Here is a 21,150-nt window from a genome sequence, read left to right as displayed (position 1 = left end):
CCAAAATCCTCAACAAGATCCTTGCTAATAGAATCCAACAGTACATTAAAAGGATTATCCATCATGACCATATGGTCTGTGCTTCTTAAGTCGTGTTTGTGTGAGAGTGTGAAGGCACATAGGAGATAGATGTGTTAAGTCCCGTTCTTAAGGAAACATCTAAGAGGAAAATAGAAATACCTGGGAGATGTGGTTAGAAATATCCACCATGAGGCAAGGTGAAGAGGAAAGTCTCTTGGGAAGGCATGACTTGGGGGAGGGTTAGGAAGGCTCTGTCACATATCAGCTGTGTGACCTTAAACAAAGTGCTAAACTTCCCAGAGCCTGTCATCTGTAACATGTGAACAATACCTAGCCCAAAAGACAATGTAAGTAAAAGAATCTGCACAATGACTAGTGTATAAAAGGCATTCAATAAGTGTGAGTTCCTTTGCCCCTTCCTCCTCATTCCTACTCCTGTCATGATGCAGAGAGAAAATTGTAATCTCTAACACTCTGGAATTGGATCCTTCAGCTGATCCTATACCTGCAAATTTCAAGAATCACCTGGGGATACAGGCTCTCTAGAACACTTTTGCTCACACTGTGATTAGATAGCAGACAAAGATTAAGCCCTGAAAAAAAAAACTGCAAGTGCTACTTCCCTGATGAGACCAAAGGAGGAGAAGAGGACAGGTGCATATAACTAATTATCTGATGATGGGGCCTTGTGCACAAATTAGCTAGCACTTCACTAAGAAATGGATCAAAATTATTGGCTACGGAATGTCTTCCTTTGGTAGATATGCTAAGAGTATGCAGGAAGGCTATTTTAAGTTCCTATGAGATGAATACAATAAGAGTTTGGAAATATGCTTAAACTGCGCTTTTCTAGACTTTCCAATCCATGCTGCTTAAATTTGCAGAAAGAATAGACTGAGGCAAACAACCTAATCATGATTTGATTGATGTTCATTTACCCTTCTCTTTGCTGTGTGCCTTTACTTTGGACGCTCACCAAAACTTACTGCTATTTGGATATGACAGGGACATAAAAGACATATGGAAACCACATAGGGCTAAAGGAAACTTGTTTGAGTATGAATGAGTTTTTAAATATTACTTCAAAATATGTGATATTTCTCCCAATCTATTCATCAGATCAATGGGTATTTAATATGCATCTATTACATACCAGGCACTGAGCCTACTACTAAAGGAAATACCAAGGTAAGATGCAGCTTTTACCCTGGAGGAGGTCACAGTTTCTCAGCAGAGAGGACCATGTAAACAACTGACTTCAATAAATTGTGATCATTGCATACTATAGGCAAAGTGCTAAGAGAATAGAGATGAAAAAACAATTAAGTTTACTAGGTTTGGATTCAAGAAAGACTTAAAGAAAAGATCCATTTTAAATGAGTCTTTAAAAACGAGTAGGAATTCTCCAAGCAGAGGAGGGTTGGGTTGGGTTGAGTTAGGAATAGGGTTAGCCAGAGGTCCAGGAAGCAGCTTTTAAGGCAAATTGGTATGAACATGTCGAGGCAAGAGCAATTAGGCCCATGTAGCTGAAGCATAAGGTGTGTGGCTAAGGAGGAACTAGACATAAGCCTAGAAACACAGCCTGGGGTCACTTTTTAAAAGGTTGTAAGAATTTGAAGGATACCCTGAACAATGAAAAGATTTTAAGGAAGGGAGTGGCATAATGAGATCCATATTTTACAAAGACAACTGAAGCAGCAGTATTGAAATGGATCAAAATGAGACTGGGGTCAGGAGAATCAATTAGCAGATGATTATAACACTAGTCAGGAGATGTTAGGTCCTGAAATCTGATGCTACAGTGAGGATGGAAAAAAGGAGTCATGTGTGACATTTTAAGACTTGGTGACCAACAAAATGTTGGAACAAGATAAATGGAAAGACTTAATTCATTCAACTAATATTTCTTGAAGCTTTTCTGTGCATGAGACATCATGCTAAGGAGTAGGGCAAAGTTTTTCAACTTCAACACTATAGGCACTTTGGAATGGAAAACTATTTGTTGAGGGGGAAAAAGAGGCCTCTTCTGTACATTATGCGATGTTTAGCAATATTCCTGGCTTCTACCCGCTGAAGGCAAGCAGTACCCCGTCTCAGTCACAACTATCAAAAATGTGTCCAGACATTGCCAAATTTCCCCTGGGGAGCAAAACTGTCCCCAGTTGAGAACCACTGAAACTGGGATCTCTAACACTAAGAGGCTTATTATCTAGCAGAGAAATGCTTATGATATAAGCATATATAGAGTACAGGAAAAGCAGAAGGGAGGAAGAGGTCAATACCTGTTTGGGGATGAGCAAGCATAGAAAAAGTCTCCACAGAAGAGGCATTTGAGCTGAATCCTTAAATATGGGCATTCCAGGCAGAGAACAAAAACGTGAAGGCAAGATACCATCTCAGACTTTAGATTTGAGGCTCCAAGCATGGGTGCCTGGGTGTATGATAACATCATTAACGAATATGAGAAACAAAGGGGAGATAGGATGATGAGTTTGTGGGACTTGTAGAACATCCAGGAGTTCTTGGAACTGCAGATAGAAGTCAAGCACATATATGTACAATTAAACGTCATAAGTATATAGGAAGTACCTAAAGCCATGGGACTGGATCATATTACTTAAAGAAAATGTTTATAGGCAGAAACCTTTGAAAACACCAACATTTAAGATGAGGCCTAGGAAAGAGAAGCATCCAAAAGGAAACAGCAGAATAGATGAAGGAGAGAACCCACTTTAATTTATACGGCAAACTTGACAATCAGCCTAGAACGTTTCTCTTCAATCCATCAGCATGCCAAAGGAGATATGCCCCCTATTTATTTTTTCATGATAACTCTCCTTATATTCTTTTTAGTCCTTTTAAAGACACTCCAATTCATTTGCTACAGAGGATCAAATTGCTATTGGTGGTATTATGCATACTATATAATCAATGGGTATCTTTTTTTTTACTTGTTTATTTATTTATGCAAAAAAGAATTCATATCATTTTGTTATCAAAGAGGCATAATGAAATGAGCATTGTGTTAGATATGAACAATTGGGGGCGCCTGGGTGGCACAGCGGTTGGGCATCTGCCTTCGGCTCAGGGCGTGACCCCGACGTTGTGGGATCGAGCCCCACATCGGGCTCTTCTGCTGTGAGCCTGCTTCTTCCTCTCCCACTCCCCCTGCTTGTGCTCCCTCTCTCGCTGGCTGTCTGTATCTCTGTCGAATAAATAAATAAAAAAAAATCTTTAAAAAAAAAAAAGATATGAACAATTGGCTTTCAACATCCATTCCAACCTTATTTATTTATAAATGTATTTTTTTAAATAAGGTTTTTTTAATTCTTTTTTTTTTATTTTTTTAAAGATTTTATTTATTTATTTGTCAGCGAGAGAGAGAGAGCACACAAGCAGGGGGAGCGGCAGGCAGAGGGAGAAGCAGGCTTCCCACTGAGCAAGGAGCCTAATGCAGAACTCAATCCCAGAACCTGAGATCATGACCTGAGCCAAAGGTAGGCACTTAACCCACTGAGCCACCCAGGTGTCCCTCCAACTTCCTTTAAATGTGCTTTTCTGTATATAAAGACTAAAAACCTAAAAACTAAATTTCTTCCTACAGCTACAGTCCTAGAAGTAATTAAAGTGTCACCAATTTTATGCATTTGAACAAAATCTGGAAGGCAGAATTAGGTGAACGCTTCTTTCTACTGCTTCTACTATTTCAGAGGCAAGCGCAACTGTGGCAATGTCTTGATTTCCTACGGCAACTTCTTGATAAAAGCCATTGCTTAATCTAAGAAAAGCAATAGAAGTCTTGGTAGCCTTGTTCTACAGAATGGTTCTCAAATTCATTCCCGAGAAGCTCAAGTTATGAGGAAGTCTGCATTATGAGCTTTCCCAATAATTCTGAAAACAATTTAAAACCCTATAATATATCCACATGTGCTTTAAATTTAAATCCCGGTAGAGTAGTTCCACAACTAAACATTAACTGCTAGTCAATTCTGTACATTAAGCCCAGGCTAGTGCTATCTCTACCTCTCTCCCTAAATCACCTCCATGAAGAAAATCACAAAATACACATACTTTGACATGACTCAGCAGAAGTACCAATCAGCACACTCAGCCCAAAATCTAAGACCCAGTTGACTGGATTCTTAAGCTTATAAGTGCCGTTTCAAGAGCAAGACACCCACCAGTCTGCAAACCATGAAGTTGATGTTCTAAAGGCTGTGTAAACTGAGCTAAAGAACTCAGTTTCTTAGAGCACTTTGATAGGGCAGAGGGAGCATAAATTAGTCAATTTTGCTATTTTACAGTCTTTTAACTATACTCCAGGGACAGCCATCCTTCTTCAAAAATGAGAAATAAATAAGTTCTTAAGAAGAAATGAAAAAGGAGATAATGAATCAATACAAAGCATTTCAATAGCTTCAAAAAATCAATTTGAATCAGGTGACAAAGAATTTAGATCTTTATTGTGTAATGAGTTCCTATATATCAATTAGAAAACCCCTAAAGTACCAATTGAAAAGTAGGCAAGCGATATTCACAGATAATTTAAAGAAGAAAATACAAGTAATCAATAAATAAATGAAAATATTAGTTTCACCAATAAGCAAAGAAATACAAAATAAAATAATAGTGAAATATCATTTTAAGCCGATCAAAATGGCAAAGATTAGGAAAAAAAACCTAATGCATATGAAGGCACAGGGATTAGAGATTAAGATACACTGCTGACAGGACAGTAGATGTGTATAATTTCTGGAAAACAATTTAACAAATATATCAAAAGCCTAAAATATCAGTATTTATATTAAAATTTGAATAATTAAATATACTATTTACATTGTATTATAAATTTATATTATAATGTTATATAATTTCTATTGTTTTAATATTTCACATAATTAAAAATATTTGGACAGAAAAAATGGTTTCTAAGAATTTATTTCCATTTTTTATATCTATAGGAGCAGTTTCAAAGTTATTTTTTGCCACCCTCTTAAGACTCCCTATTATATCCTAATCATTCTTCTCTTTCTGATATTCATCAAAAACATAAAAAAATCTCCTTTGAAAATCTATTCTTACTTCTGTATTACAGGGTCTGTATAGTTATGTTATTTGAAACAGTAGGAAAAAAAGGAAGAAAGAAATAACCAAGATTCCAATAGGAGGGGTTTGGCTATGTTATTTATTGTGTATTTGTGTTTTTTAACCATTAAAATTTATTTCAAAGAATATTTATTAATATGTGGTAAATGTCCACCATATATGGCATAAAAGGACACATATATAGTTTCATCTCAAATTTATAAAACAAAAATATGGGGTGCCTGGGTGGCTCAGTCATTTAAGCATCCAACTCTTGGTTTTAGCTCAGGTCACCATCTCGGGGTAAAGAGATTGAGCCCCTGTCAGGTCTGTGCTCAGCAGGGAGTCTGCTTGAGATTCTCTTCCTCTCCCTTTCCCCTGACCCTCCCCTGCTCACACATGCACACATGCATGCTCTCTCTCTAACATAAATAAATGAATCTTTAAAAAATAAATAAAATAAGACAAAAATATATGTGCATATGGAAAAATCAGAGAAAAATTAAAATGTTAACAATGATTCTGGGAGAAAGGATCACAGACAATTGTTATTACTTTTATATTTATGTACATGTTTTCTATAATGAGCAAGTATTAGTTTTAAAATCAGAAAAATCTAAGCAAATTACGATGGGTCAACAACATCATCAATAATTAGAAGGAACCACTATTTTTTTATTACTACAAGTGACTAATATTCTAAGGAAAAACCTACCTAAAATAATTCACTGTTCCTCAAACATTGAATGAATAACGAATAAGCACTGAGTATGGTGCTAGGTGCTGAGGATAGAGAGATGGATAAGATTCAGTCCAGTTTTTCAGGAGCTCCTAGGAGCTCCCAATACAATATGCAACATACTTTGGGAAAGCCCAGTACCTCTACAGAGATGCCAGTCTCCACAGAGGACTAATAAGTACTCAGTGATTTGCTGTTTGGGGTTCAGAGACTATACACCGAGACCTACCGAGTTACGTCTACAGAGGAAGGGTTAACAACACTTTGCCCAAGTTCCTCTTTCTTGCCCATATATCAGCCTTTCTTGGATTTGGCTGCTGGTTCTCATTCTTTCACTCAGTCCATTTAAATCTTATGTCTGCTATGTTATCTCAGGATTGATTTGAAATTATACTTTTGTCCTGTCTTACTTCTAAGTTTTGCTCAGTATCTTCATCTTACTTGGCCAACTTAAATCTGTCTTCTTCCAATTCTCCATAGATGACTCACAGAGCCCTAACTGTGACACACAAATAAACTAACATACACTGTAATACTCAACTCTAGAATTGGATGGTTAAAAACAATCACCACTGGCTTTATAAGGAATCTACTCCATAGCATATGCCTGGGAGAACCCCACTCTCATGAACTTTAGCTTCACTGATCCATTGTGGATTCTTAGAAAAATCACAACCTTTTCAATCTGGAAGAGACCTTACAGATTCAAATGTCAGACATGTCTCGTCTTTTTTTTTTAATAATTTTTTATTATGTTATGTTAGTCACCATACAATATATCCTTAGTTTTTGATGTAATGTTCCATGATTCATTATTTGTGTATAACATTCAGTGCACCATGCAATATGTGCCCTCCTTAATACACATCACCTGCCTAGACATCTCTCATCTTACAGGTGACAAAATTAAGGTCCATAGAGATTAAAAGACTAGACCAAGGGGCGCCTGGGTGGCACAGCGGTTAAGCGTCTGCCTTCGGCTCAGGGCGTGATCCTGGCGTTATGGGATCGAGCCCCATGTCGGGCTCCTCTGCTGTGAGCCTGCTTCTTCCTCTCCTTCTCCCCCTGCTTGTGTTCCCTCTCGCTGGCTGTCTCTATCTCTGTCAAATAAATAAAATCTTAAAAAAAAAAAAAAAAGACTAGACCAAGGTCACACAACTAGTAGGTGGCTAAACCAAGGACACAACATGGGTTTCCTAAGAGATGAGCTCTGCACAGCACTACCTGCATATAGAGGTCCCTTCATGTTGACTTCACACTATCTCCTGTGGGAATTTTTCCATACCTGGTTCAGCCTAACTCTCCAGTGTCCTCCAAGCTGAAAATAGCCCAGTTGCCAGACAACTGTTTATCTACTTTGAGCCCCATGGAATAAGGAGTGGGGTGAAAGTGAGTCTTGGAACACTACAATAGATTCTAGTGAGTAAAATTCACTTCCCCTGGGTTTTGAAGGCCCCAGGAGCAATCAGTAACTTGGCTCAGTTTTCAGTACCAGGCAGATAGCCAAGGAAGATCAGGCCCAGCCACAGAATGAGAAATGAGGATAAGAAAGAAACAGGAATGAGAAAACATGTCCAAAAAGAAGGTGCAGACACCAATATATTCTGCTGTCACAGCGTAGGTATCAGCAGCTTTTGAGACAGCTCTGTTTCAGTCAGATGGCTAAAAAGGAAAACCTTATATAAATGAAAAGAACGTTAAAGTATTTGTATGTGAGGCAATATAGTCTAATAACTAAAAGCACAGACTCCGGAGTTTGACAGTTGGCCTCTCGCTAATTGTATAACCATAGGCAAACTACCTCACCTCTTGGAGTCTGGTTTTCTCATCTGTAGAAAAAAAGGCTAGACCTTTTAAGATAGTTGGAAAGATTAAAAAGCAAAAAGAAGTTATACATAATCTGGTGCCCAACACAGATTACTGAATAACAGAGGCAACTAAACAAAACTCCTGGTTGACACTATAGAACCCAGGCTGAGGGGTTCCCCTAATATCGCAGAGGTCACCTATTCATGCAGTCTCAGAGAAATCAAAACAGATGACCCCAGTGGTACTTACAGAATGGTGCAGAGAGAAACTTGGCAGATCTGTCCTCTACAAAACATTTAACTGAGAAAAATTATTTTTAAAAAAAATCACTTAAAGTCTCGAAAAATTGTCTTAAGGGTCTAAAGCAAATGGAGAAACATTCATTCAAGAAAACTACTATATCTGAGAATAATGAGAGTCTATAGCATGTGGGCCATGACCTCCTTCTTTCTCCCATCCCCAGTTACATGTTATAAAAACACTATTATGGGCACTCCACTCCAAAAGGGCTGAGGCCCTATTCCTCTACCCAGCCCCAACTCATATGGTAGACATCCCACCCTAAGGATAGCCACCAATAATATTTGGATCCTGATCCAAGACAGATCCTCTGTCTGTCTCAGTTTACTCATAGGCAGAGGCCCCACGCTGGGAGAGGCAAGCTGAGAAGACCAGGAGCTACCACCCTCCCCTTCTAGCACCTGCTAAGGATATCACTCTGGGAGAAAAACGGCATTATCACTGTGCCTAGTTCCTGGGAAGTAGCAAGGTTCTTCCAGCAAAGAGGCAAGCAAAGAAAAGGAAGAGCTTTGCAGTTCTTACCCAGGATAGTGACTGTATTTGGAGCAGAACACAGAGAATTCCATGCCTAAGGGTGTTGTTCAAAACAATGGACGGCTTGGAAAAAAACAATTAAAGGAGTGCTAGAAAACAACTAAAGGAGTGCTAGAAGCTTCATGATACTGCTAGTAACAAGCAAAATGGCAGAGCAATCCAAAGTTTAAAAGAAAGAACCAAGAAAAGAAACAACCACGAAAAGCCTTCTTGGGATCACTGTAAGCCCTGGTGACTGGAAAAACTATGCACGTGCTCCTACTCAAGAACAATCAAAACAGGACCTAGGTCAGATTGAAAATTTTTCCCAAGCGGCACACAGATCCATCAGCAAAGGGCAGAAGCATCACTGGCATAAGAGGATTACACACAAACTCTGACCAAACGCGATCTGAATAATAAGCTATTCTGATACAGAGGAAAATACCATTAAGCAAGATATAATAAAATCACCTGGACCCTGCAAGGTGGAAGAGTATGTGCATGGCCAAGGCATGCTGATGGTAGAGAGAACTTCCAAGCTACTAGATTGTAGCTGAACTTGGGGCAAAAACATAAACTCCTTAAGTTTTAATAACAGCCCCCAAGTCATATGTACATCCAACAGTAAAGGGGGAAAATATAACTGACTAATGAGATCTGTGTAAACCTTTGACCAATAATTAGTTTATGGGGATTCAGGGCTGACTCCTAGTGAGCCAGACTAGAGGTTAAAAAAGGATGGGGCGCCTGGGTGGCACAGCGGTTAAGCGTCTGCCTTCGGCTCAGGGCGTGATCCCGGCGTTATGGGATCGAGCCCCACGTCAGGCTCCTCCTCTGTGAGCCTGCTTCTTCCTCTCCCACTCCCCCTGCTTGTGTTCCCTCTCTCGCTGGCTGTCTCTGTCTCTGTCGAATAAATAAATAAAATCTTTAAAAAAAAAAAAAGGAGAAAAAAAGCACTCTAAACAGGGACATCAGAATCTGCACACTGTGAGAGAAACAGACTTTACAGAGTTAGTATAACCAAATCATTAAACAAATAAAGGGCAAAGCAAACAACAAAAACAACATCAACCTCCATCAGGCAGGAGAGGGAAAGGGAGAATCAGTATCAAAAGTTGCTAGAATATATTATTTTAAATGTTCAGTTTTCAACAACAAAAAAAAAATGAGACATGAAAATAAATAGGAAAGGGACCAAAGCATAGAATAAAAAGCAGGCCATAGAAACTGCCTTTGAAGGGGCCTAGTTGTAGGATATATGAGAAAAAGACTTCAAAGCAGCTTTTATAAATATGTTCAAGGAACTAAAGAAAACCATACTTAAAGAATTAAAGAAAAGTATGATGACAATGTCTTAGCAAATAAAGAATATCAATAAAGAGACAAAAATTGCAGGAAAAATATTCTGAAGCTGAAAATTATAACTGGAAAGAAAAATTCAGTACAGGGCTCAACAGTATATTTAAACTAGCAAAAGAAAGAATAAGTGAACTTGATGATAGACTGATACAGGTTATATAACCTAAAGAATAGAAAGAAAAAAGGGGGGAAGAAAAATGAGCAGAAACTCAGAATAATGTGGGACACCAGCAATTGCACCTACATACTCACAGTGGAAGGACCAGAAGAGCAAAAAAGGGTAGAAAAATGTTCACAGAAATAATAGCTGAAAACTTTCCAAATCGGTTAAAAAAAAAAAACAAACTGACACATCCATGAAGCTCAACAACCTCCAAGCAAGAAAAAAGCAAAGAGATCCAAACCTAGATACATCAAAATCAAAATGATGAAAACCACAAATAAAAAGAAAATCAGTAAGAGCAAAATGACTCATCCCATACAAGGGAATCCCAATAATATTAACAAGAGACTTCTAATCAGAAACAGCAGAGACCAAAGGACAATGGATGACAAATTCAAAGTGCTGAAGGTAAAAAATTGTTAACCAAGAATCTCATATGCAGTAGAACTGTGTTTCAAAAATTAAAATTAAATAAATAAATAAGAATGGATGAAAGGTTGGAGAATTTTCTGCTAACAGACCTGCTTTGAGAAAAAAAAAAAAAAAAACTGAAGAGAATCCTTCAGGCTGAAAGCAAGTGACACCAAACAGTAATTTGGATCCTTAGCCTCACAAAAATAAAAATACTTCTAAGGAAATACCGTATAACCATATGCCAACAAATTACACAATTTAGGCAAAATGAATAAATTTCTAGGAAGTCACAAACTACTAAAATTGACTTGAGAATAGAAAATATGAATATATCTGTAACAAGGAAAGATATTAAGTTAATAATTAGCAATCTTCCCACAAAGAAAATCCCAGGACCAGATGGCTTGTGAATTCTACCAAAAACTTAAAGAATTAATACCAATCTTTCACAAACTCTCCCAAAGAACAGAAGACCAGGTAGTACTTTCCAACCAATTATCTGAGTACAGAATTACCCTCATACCAAACCAGATGAAGATATCACACACATGCAAAATAAAACTATCGACCAATATCCCTTATGAGTATAGATGTAAAACTACTTGAGATAGTACTGGCAAACTCAATTCAGTAATATATAAAAAAGATCATATGTTAAAACCTAGTGGAATCTATCCCAGGAATGCAAAGTTGGTTTAACATCTGAAAAGCAATTAATGTATTACACCCAATTGAATGAGGAAAGAATAGTCTTTTCAATAGATGATGCTGAGACAACTGAATGACCACATGAAAAAGGATGGAGATTGGACTACTACCTGACACCATATATAAAAATTAATTCACAGCCCTAACTTTAAGAGCTAAAACTATAAAACTCTTAGAAGAAAATATAGGAATAAATCTTTGTGACCTTGGTTTAGGCAAAGGTTTCTTAGATATAACATGAAAAGCACAAGCAACAACAACAAAAAATTAGATGTACTAAATCAAAAGTAAAAACTTTTCTGCAGCAATATTACCATCAAGAAAGTGAAAAGAGAATCCACAGAATGGGAGAGAACATTAACAAATCATACATCTGATAAGGGACTTGTAGACAAAATACATAAAGACTTTTTACAACTCAATAACAATAGCATAATTAAAAATTGGGCAAAGGATTTGAATATTTCTCCAAAGAAGATACACAAGTGGCCAATAAGACCATGGAGAGATGCTCAATTAAGGAAATGGAAATCATAACCACAATGAGATATCCCTTCATACCCACTAGGATAGCCATAAGCAAAAGGACAGACAATAACAAGTATTGAGAAGCATGTGTAAAAATTGGAATACATTAGTGGAAATGTAAAGTGGTACAGTCACTTTGGAAAAGAGTATGTCAGTTCCTCAAAAAGTTAATCATAGAGTTACCATATGATCCAGCTATTCCACTCATTGGAAACATACATCCATACAAAAACTTATGCATGAAGGTTTTTAGCAGCGTTATTCATATAGCCAAAAGATAAGAAAAAACAAATGTCGATCAACAGATGAATGGATAGATAAAATATGGTATATTCATAAAATGGAATATTATTCAATAATAAAAATGAATTAAGTATTGATTAATGCTACAATGTGGATAAACCTGGAAAACATTACACTTCATGAAAAAAGCCAGTCACAAAAGACCATATGGTATATTATTCTGTTCATGTGAAATATTTAGAATAGGCAAATCCACCAAGATAGAAAGAAAATTAGTGGTTGCCTTGGGCTTAGGAGGGAGGTAGGGGAGGGATGCAAAGTAACTGCTAATGAGTATGGAGCTTCTTTTTAGGGTGATGAAATGTCCCACAGTAGTAGTACAGTTCTGTGACTATACTAAAAACCACTGAATTGTAGATTTTAAATGAGTGAATATTATGGTATGTGAATTATACCTCAAAAAAGATGTTGTTGTTTTTCTTTTTTAACTGACCATCTACTTCTATATTGGGTCTTTCTTTTGGCATTAAGAGAAGGCCAAAATTTTCTATAAACTTTGTAGAGAATGTCAACTAGCTTCTATAAAATAGTTTGTCTGCCATAGGAAAACAGTCCATGAACAGTCCAAGACTGACAGCTCACTAGTGACTAGTTATATATCCCTGATCTAGTCATTTATATTGTCTGATGAAGCTGAACTAGGGTGCTGATAAGTAAAGGTAGAAATTCACCCTGGGTAATTCCTTGCATTTGAGGCCTCCGGTTCTGTAAAAATAATTAAATCAATTCCATGTGTAAAGATCTGTTCCCCATTTCATTAACTCTAAAAATTTCTGTACATTGAGGCTGTTTGGAGGAAATTACAGTTTCTCTATCCTATACACATTTATCTCAATGCTCTACAGAATGAAACTAATGGTATACTAGCTACAAGTTAGTAAGCAATTGGGCTGATAAATATCATGGATCAATAGTTGTAGATCTTCATTTAAAAAGTGATCCTACACAATAAACTTTCTTTCAGAAAGAAAGGAAGGAAAGGAAGAAGGAAGAAAAATGAATATAACAGTAGAAAACTCATTACGCCAACGGAATGAGAAATGATTCTATTGTCCTTCTTATCACCTAAATTATGAGTCATTCATACTGTAATCAACTATGTCCCATGACACTGATTTTATAACGTACACAGCAAATTAACTTGAAAAGACAAAGGATACCTTCTGGGGGAGTCCCAATGCTGCTGCCAAGACCCAAAATAGCCATCTTGTGAATCCTTGGCTCCAGCATCACAGCAGATTCTTCTCCCCTTTCCCAGTGGGGTATTTTGACCGGCTCCAAGTGGACATTCTCCAGCCCATCTTCCTGCAGATTCTGGTACATGATTTGGATGGCTTTTTCCAGGCTCTTGGAGCCACTCGGTCTGGGTCCAACAGTATCAACCAGAAGTGCCAATCGCTCATAGGATCTGTTCTGAGCTTTACCATAAACAGCAAGGTTGATGATTGCTTTAGCAACATCTCCATAGCGGGCTACTTCTTCTTTTATTTCTTGAAAAGTCCTCTGAGAGTTGTCATTCTTATATATCGCTTTCCCAGAGTTCAGGGAGAACAGGTGAACAACACCAACAAACGTGAAAAGAAGGAACTTCATTGATTCTTCCAGTTGGTTTTCTTCCTAAAATAATCTATGAAAGTAAGAAACATGTTTTAGGGGGAAAGAATCTCACAGCTATCTGCCATAACCCAGGGATTGGGTTTTCAAACCCAGGGATTTGCTTTTCAAATAGGAGTCCCCTTCCCTTCTCAACCACTGCCCAACTTCCACCATCAAATTCAGGCAACATAACTCCCAGGAATGAAGAAGTATAAAGAGGCAATGATTGGCTTAATAGGCAGTATTTATTAAAACCACAGAATCGCATGTTACCTAGTGATCCAGTTTAAAATATGCTAAAAGGTTAAAGTAAGACAACTACGAAAGAGAGAAAGAAAGAGTGTTAACAGTGTGGTGGTTAAAATGGTAGGGTTAAAACCATACTGTCTGCTACCCCTCCCTCTAAATAGAATATGATTCAAATGGGATTTAGAGTTCCCTGTACCTTATAGGCTCTTTCCTCTCTGCCTATTGAACTCGTCCATTGAGGATCCTGCAAATATCATCTTTTCTTGGTGCTTTCCCTAATTCCACCTGCTACAAATTTAATCCTCACAACTCTATGAAACAGTTTCTTTTCTTTTTTTTTTTTAAAGATTTTATTTATTTATTTGACAGAGATAGAGACAGCCAGTGAGAGAGGGAACACAAAGCAGGGGGAGTGGGAGAGGAAGAAGCAGGCTCATAGCGGAGGAGCCTGATGTGGGGCTCAATCCCATAATGCCGGGATCACACCCTGCCGAAGGCAGACGCTCAACCGCTGTGCCACCCAGGCGCCCCTATGAAACAGTTTCTTAATACTACTTTTGTTTTATAAATAAGAATTTCTGAGTAGCAAGAGATTAGGTGACTTGCCATAGATCCACAAAGGATTTCTCACTCTAGAGTCCACGCTCTAAACAATGCTACTTTAAGGATGATCTGAGGACAAATGCCAGCCCACAGATGTTTTTCACTAGTCTACAGTAGATACAGACATTAAGAGGAAACACATCCAGTGCTGTGCAACAAAGTAGCCAATAGCCTCATGTAGTTATTTCAATTTAAATTGACTTAAACTAAATAAAATGTTTAGTTTTTCAGTCCTACTAGCCCCGTTTCAAATGCTTAATAGCCACATGTGGCTAAGAGCTCCCATACTGGGCAACACAGACATAACATTTCCATCATCATAAAAAGTTCTATTGGATAGCATTAATTTAGACATCTTTATAATCAGCTGACTAAATTTGTCAAATATAATGATTTAAACAATGGTGCTTCTCTTTGTATGTCTCTTTCATTTCATTTTTCTAATTTACTGCTGATCTATTTTGCAAAAGTATCAGTCTGCAATAAATTTGAAATATTAAAAGCTAGGCTTTCACCAAAAATAATTTGAGAATCACAGTAATAAGCTACTATATTATAGGGATAAATTCCAAATTCAGACAGTATACAAAGCTTTCAAAATATGGCTCCAACTTTTCCCCCTCTAGAGCACACAAACGTTTTCATTCTTTTTTAAGTTTGTTTTGTTTTGTTTTGAGAGAGAGAAAGAGTGCACAGGAGCAGGGAGTGGGAGGGAGAGAAGCTTAAGCAGGCTCCACACTCAGCACAGAGCCCAACACAGGCTTGATCATGACGTGATCTGAAATCAAGAGTCGGATGCTTAACCACCTGAGCCAGCCAGGCACCCCACAAATGTTTTCATTTTTTTTCTCAGTCTCTCCTTCTCTCTTCCCCTTTTCCTCTCTTTCTCTCTTAAACACACACACACACACACACCCCTTAGGGAAGCTTCTAGATACTGTGGCTAGACCACATTGAGATGTTTTCTAAGTGTAAAATACAGACCTGATTTAATCTTTAAAATCAAATACTTCATACTTAAGTATGAAAAAACATAAATATTTCAGATGTATTAGGTTAAATAAAATATAACATTATTCACCTGGTTTTTATGTTTTAATATGAAATTTGAAATTTTTAACTTCATATTTATATTTATATTGAACAGTAATGCTCTAGCTGCATTGAACTTGACTCTGTCCGTCCAATACCCGGCCGTTTCATAACTCTGGATCTCAACATATTTTCCTTCTCTTTTCCTGCAAGACCCTTCTCCTCACCCTATTCCTCTTTTTCTGACAAATCTTCACCCACTCTTTAATGAAAATGCTTTAACAATCACCTCTTCTTTGGAGTCTCACCAAATACCACTCCGGAGTTATGTGCACCATTTTCCATGCTTCTACCATAATTAACAATATTATCAACTAAAATAGTTGTTTATAAATTTGTCTCTCCTACTCTTGAAGTCGAGTAGGGTAAATTATTCATCATTGTACCTTCAATCATTGTATCCGTGTATAAACACTCAGTACATTTTCATTTAAGGAATGAATGAGCCCTTAATCTCTCTAGATCTTAGAGTACTTGCCTTGCCTCCTTTACAAAGAATCTGAAGGAATAAGAACTTGCTATCATATTTAAAGATATTTTGAAAAATTATAAAAACTATACATTGATGTTGCTCTCCTTTTTATTGTAACTATATGCAAGGTTCTTGGTTTCTATACTCACCATTACTGATGCTTGTTTTTAAAAGCTAAATTTTATTAAACCATGAAAATATTTCACCAGATTGCAATTTGTTCTTCAAAGTACATTCTTTCAATGTGGTCTTGGTGCAAAAAAAGAAGAAAAGGTCAATGACACATCTATCAATTAACACTAACCACAAGTATCTACTTCTCATTAAAAATTCTCTAAGCATCCCTTAAACATTAACTATCCCATAATATCTTTCTAGTGATGGATTAGAATCATATAATGGCAACATTGTGGAGATACAGGAGAGCTTAGGAATCCCTAGTCCCTACCCTTCTTTTGCAGAAACAGGGCCTGTGCTGTGATTCCTAGATAACAGATAAACCAGCAAGTACAATCAAACAGGTAACTGCACCAACTAGTGCAGACTTCCCAGAGGATTACAGATTGTTTTCTTATAGGAAACTGTATGCATTTACATATAATAGAAATTCAATGAAGGACACCCAAATGCAGTCTGAGAAGCAAACAACTATAACAAAAATATGTACTCGAACAGTCTCATATATAGGGTAGCACCAGAACAAAGAGAAGAACAAAAGAAAGCATGAAAAGCTATAGAGAAGACATGACATCTCAAGACAGACTCGAGTAATGGCTCCACAGGCAGAGAAGGGATCACTTTCAGAGGGACAACTGGGACATCATCCCTAGGCTACATTCTGGTTAGAAGATATGTTCAGAAAATAAGGGTCTGCATCTAACATTTTTACATCTTTTTGCATATATGTCAGTTGAATTAATAGAAAACATGCCATTTTGATAATAATTCTTAATGCCAGCTAGCATGGTCAGTTAAATTAATTTTGACACTAAAAAATGATGTAATTACTTTAAAACATAAACCAGTATCTTTGAGAGTTGTTCTTAATAACTTAACTACACTTTGTCTTCAATCCCACAAATGCAATAAATACTTATTTTTAAAAGTAGTTTAATTTAAAAGATGATAGATTTGTTACTTTCAATGGATCAGTTTTTCCCTGAATGTAATACTAGTACTTTAGAAAGTTTAGTAAGATCAAAGGCACAGAACTATGTGAGAAATCACCTAAAACACCTGACATAAGTAAACACTAAACAAATATTAGTTGATTCCAAACCTGGCTTTCCCTAGAACACAATCTGAAAATTACTGATGTAATTCTTGGCTAAAATGCATAATTATATATCTCTCCAGTAGAACACTGCAAGAGTCTTTTATTATTATTGTTTTTAGGAAGGCACATTAGCCCAACTAAGATATGTTTTCATTAATAAATAGTAGAAAATAATAATTATTACTAAAAGTACATAGTTGGAGAGGTAACAAAAATAGAAGAAAATATTTCTGTATCACATTCCACTTATGAAAAACACTGTAAATATGTAATTTGTAGTTTGTAACTTAAAACCAAATAATGTAATCCAATATATAATTTATACATTCCTAGCAAGAAATAGAGCTTTATAATAAAAATTAAAATAGTGAACTACAGAGACAGAATAAAACCAAATAAAGGCCAATATAATCAAGGACAGCTTGAGGAAATATTCTCCCAATTCACACATGCAAGGTCACCATACACCAAAAAATTCATTCTGGACTTGGAGTCAATTCAAAAGAGAAGAATGATCAAAGTTACCAGTTTATTTGCACGAAAGAATCAAAAAACACCCGCCCTCCTCAGTGTGAAAAGACATAGGCCAAAAATAGAAATAGTTTGGTGTATGAAATCAAGAAGGTTTTGATAACACAAATAAGGACTTACTAAATCTTTTCATATTAGTACTAGGGAATAGTCCTGGTAGCTTACAGCTAATTTTAGGAAAATCAAATTGTACAATTTTTCACAATGAGTGATAAACATGTGAATAGTTCCCCCAACAGAAGAAAGAATTTGATAAAATCATGAATGGTGCAATCATTGGAAGTTATTTTAATCTATGAAAAAGCATTGGCTCCACACTGACCCAAGTGAAGTTCCCTGAGGTTTCACTCGGAGGATCTGCTGACCTGAAAGACTTGGTCTGCCCTGGCTCAGATATACAAATATCCCTACACCATCATTTCAGTGAAATGAAGTTAAGCAAGCTAGAGTAGTATTTTTTTTTTTTTACAACCTGCAAAGAGAGAAAAGAATTCTATGGTGATCAACAAAGACAAGTAGTACTACTCATTTCAAACATCTCCTTTTTTATTAACCGTAAAAAGTGTTCTGTTTTGGGTCATAACTTCATCTCTCCATTCATTTACCAAAAATTTATTGATCACCTACTGAGCACTGAAGACACAAAGGTGTGAGAGAATATCCACACCCTCAAAGAGCTACCAAGTATAAAAAGGAAGACAAGAATGTAAAAATCCCTATAACTAGGGCAGTTACAAGGTTCTGTGAGAACAGAGGAGAGGAGGGGATGAAGAGGCCAATGCCTGAGTTGAGGTTTCAAGGGTACTGAAGGGCATGTGAAGAAGGTGGGAGTGGCACTGAAGAAAAGGTAACCCAACACAGGAACAACCCAAGCAAAGACACAGTGGCTTTACAAAACATGGGCTCTGGAGAAAAGGGCAAGTAGTTGGGAGTAAATAGTGGACGATACAGTAGTAACAGGGTCTGACTGAGAAGATCTACTGGTGAAGCTCCAACATATAGGGAGCAAAATGCCCCAGGGTGCTGTAACAGGGAATACAAAGAACGTTTCTCATCCCTCAGGCAGCTGGAAAAGGAAGGAAGCAAGGAAGGAAGGAAGGGAGGGGAAGGAAAGAAGGAGGGAGGAGAAAAAAGGAAGAAAAGTTTTTTTTTTTTTTTATTTTAATTCAATTAGCCAACCTACAGGACATCACTAATTTCAGATGTAGCATTCAACGATCCATCAGTTGAGTACAACACCCAGTTCTCATCACACCACGTGCCCTCCTTAATGCCCATTGCCTAGTTACCCCATCCCCCCCCCAACATCTCCCCTCCAGCAACCCTCAGTTTGTTTCCTATAGTGAAAAGTCTCTGATGATTTTTCTCCCTCTCTGATAACTTCCCATTCTGTTTTCCCTCCCTTCCCCTACGGTCCTCTGCCCTGTTTATTTCACATAAGAGTGAAACCATAGGATAATTGTCTTTCTGTGATTGACTTATTTCACTCAGCATATTACCCTCCAGTTCCATCCACATCGATGTAATGGTAAGTATTCATCCTTTCTGATGGCTGAGTAATATTCCATTGGATATATACACCACATCTTCTTTATCCATTCATCTGTTGATGGATACCTCTGCTCTTTTCTTTCTGCTCTTCACTACCTCCCATCTCCTCAGCACAGAGAACTCACCCAGATTCCACCTCAGGGCAAGGATAGCATATGAAGTTCCTCAAAATCCTCAAACACACCACTACTTATTACTATCTGGTTATTCCTTGGAATTTTCACTGAGGGAAAAGTAACCCACACTCATAAAAGGTGCATTAGTCAAGCAATTCATTTATAAAAACACTCAAGATTTTCTTCCATTTAAAATTCCTAAATACTCATAGCCTAAGTGACAAAAAAAATCTAGTGCACTCTTGAACAATTACAGGGCATTTGAAATATCTAAACTTAAACTGCACATTTTCTAAAAATATTGTTTATTTTTTATACAAAGGTTGAAGTCATTGTTCCTTTACTTGAATTCAAACTATAAAAATATTAAATATTATACCCTTCAAAGTCTTAAACAACTATTTTTAAACCCATGCGGTATCATGCCTTTGAATTCAGAAAGTTATATATTCAAAAGAAATTGGGAGCACTATTTGAGAAAGACTTGCTTTTCATATATTATCTTCGTGATCCATAGCTACAGATTATCTTTTTCATAAAAAGAGATAAAGTTCTTTATAATGTCATTTTCATTCTTTTTTACTTAAATCTAGAAGCAAACTGAAGCAAAACCAACTTTTCTCCTACTGTGAATTATTTTCTCTCTAATAATAGGTTTATATGTTGAGGAAACAAAACAAAATCCTTTGCTTCTATTTCTAAATATTTTTCCTAGAATAATATTGCTTAAAAATGTCTCAGGCTATGACAGAAATGCCAGGATGAATAGACTAAGTGAAGTGGAAAGGGACAAAATGAAAAGAGAATGCACTGAAAGACAGAAAGAGTAGGATTTAGGGACTGAGGCTTTCACTGATTTTTAATTGTGTCACTTTTTTCTTCTGAAGACTGAATATACTACCTACATGAAAACTTAAATTTATTTCCCCTAAACCTTCCATTGCTGAACAGAGTTCACTGATATAAATTTAACTCTTAGTCTCATTCTAGAGCATGTCACAGACATAAAGATCAGAAATTCTAAATCCTGTGGCACATCAAAGCTCACTTTCTGACTCCTGCTAACATGCCTAGATTTATAATGATTAGCCCTTTAACCATCTTAAGAAAGATCATCCTTTCCTTTATTAAATTCAAAATTCACACAGTGCCGGGCTTCCATTTTCCATAGCTTATATTACAATTATTCAATCATTCAAGAAAGCTCATTGAGAACTTATGACATGTCAGAACTATGCAAGAATTTGGAGAAGACAGAAAAATAAGCAAGACTCAGTTCCTGCTATTGGCAGGCACTATTAATTATCTATTCCATAGCCATTCCCCCCTTTTCTTGCTAACCAAACTTCAATTTTGTTTGAAATGCAAAGTGTCTGGCCTCATTCATCTAAGCCAGTTGTTCTCAATATGGATGGTGCTACCCCTAGGAGTCGTTTTTTGAATGTGTGGTGGGGGAGGCAGCATTTCTGGTTGTCATGAGAGCGTAGGGGTCCTATTAGTAATTACTCAGCAGGGGTCACAGATAGTAGACGGACTGTGACACAGGGTACAATCCTGTATACTAAGAACTCTCTAACATTCCACATAGATTTTTTAAATGTGAAAAACCCATTATGTGAACCTTAAACCTAACTGTATTGTACATACAAAAGTAGTTTTTTTATAGTTTTGATGCAAGTTGACTTTTTCAATAAGCAACTACCATGTATATCAAGGGAG

At 36.8% G+C, this 21,150-nt stretch overlaps 1 protein-coding gene across 3 annotated transcripts in view; it reads right to left on the bottom strand.

Annotated features, from left to right (window-relative positions):
* Nucleotides 1–13,538, bottom strand: part of CPQ (carboxypeptidase Q) — a 346,647-nt gene extending 333,109 nt beyond the window's left edge. For all 3 annotated transcript variants that reach the window (XR_004627851.1, XM_034668345.1, XM_034668346.1), the window contains exon 1: nt 13,106–13,538. Coding sequence is in view for 2 of the 3 variants with exons in the window: in XM_034668345.1 (XP_034524236.1) it covers nt 13,106–13,538 (433 nt within the window). In the remaining variant the exon portion in view is untranslated. The remainder of the gene's footprint in view (nt 1–13,105) is intronic.
* Nucleotides 13,539–21,150: the final 7,612 nt, after the last annotated feature.

This window comes from Ailuropoda melanoleuca, chromosome 9 (genome assembly GCF_002007445.2).
Source record: "Ailuropoda melanoleuca isolate Jingjing chromosome 9, ASM200744v2, whole genome shotgun sequence".
NCBI lineage: Eukaryota > Metazoa > Chordata > Mammalia > Carnivora > Ursidae > Ailuropoda > Ailuropoda melanoleuca.
Note: the sequence above shows the minus strand (reverse complement) of the source record. Positions and strands in the feature narration are given on the sequence as shown.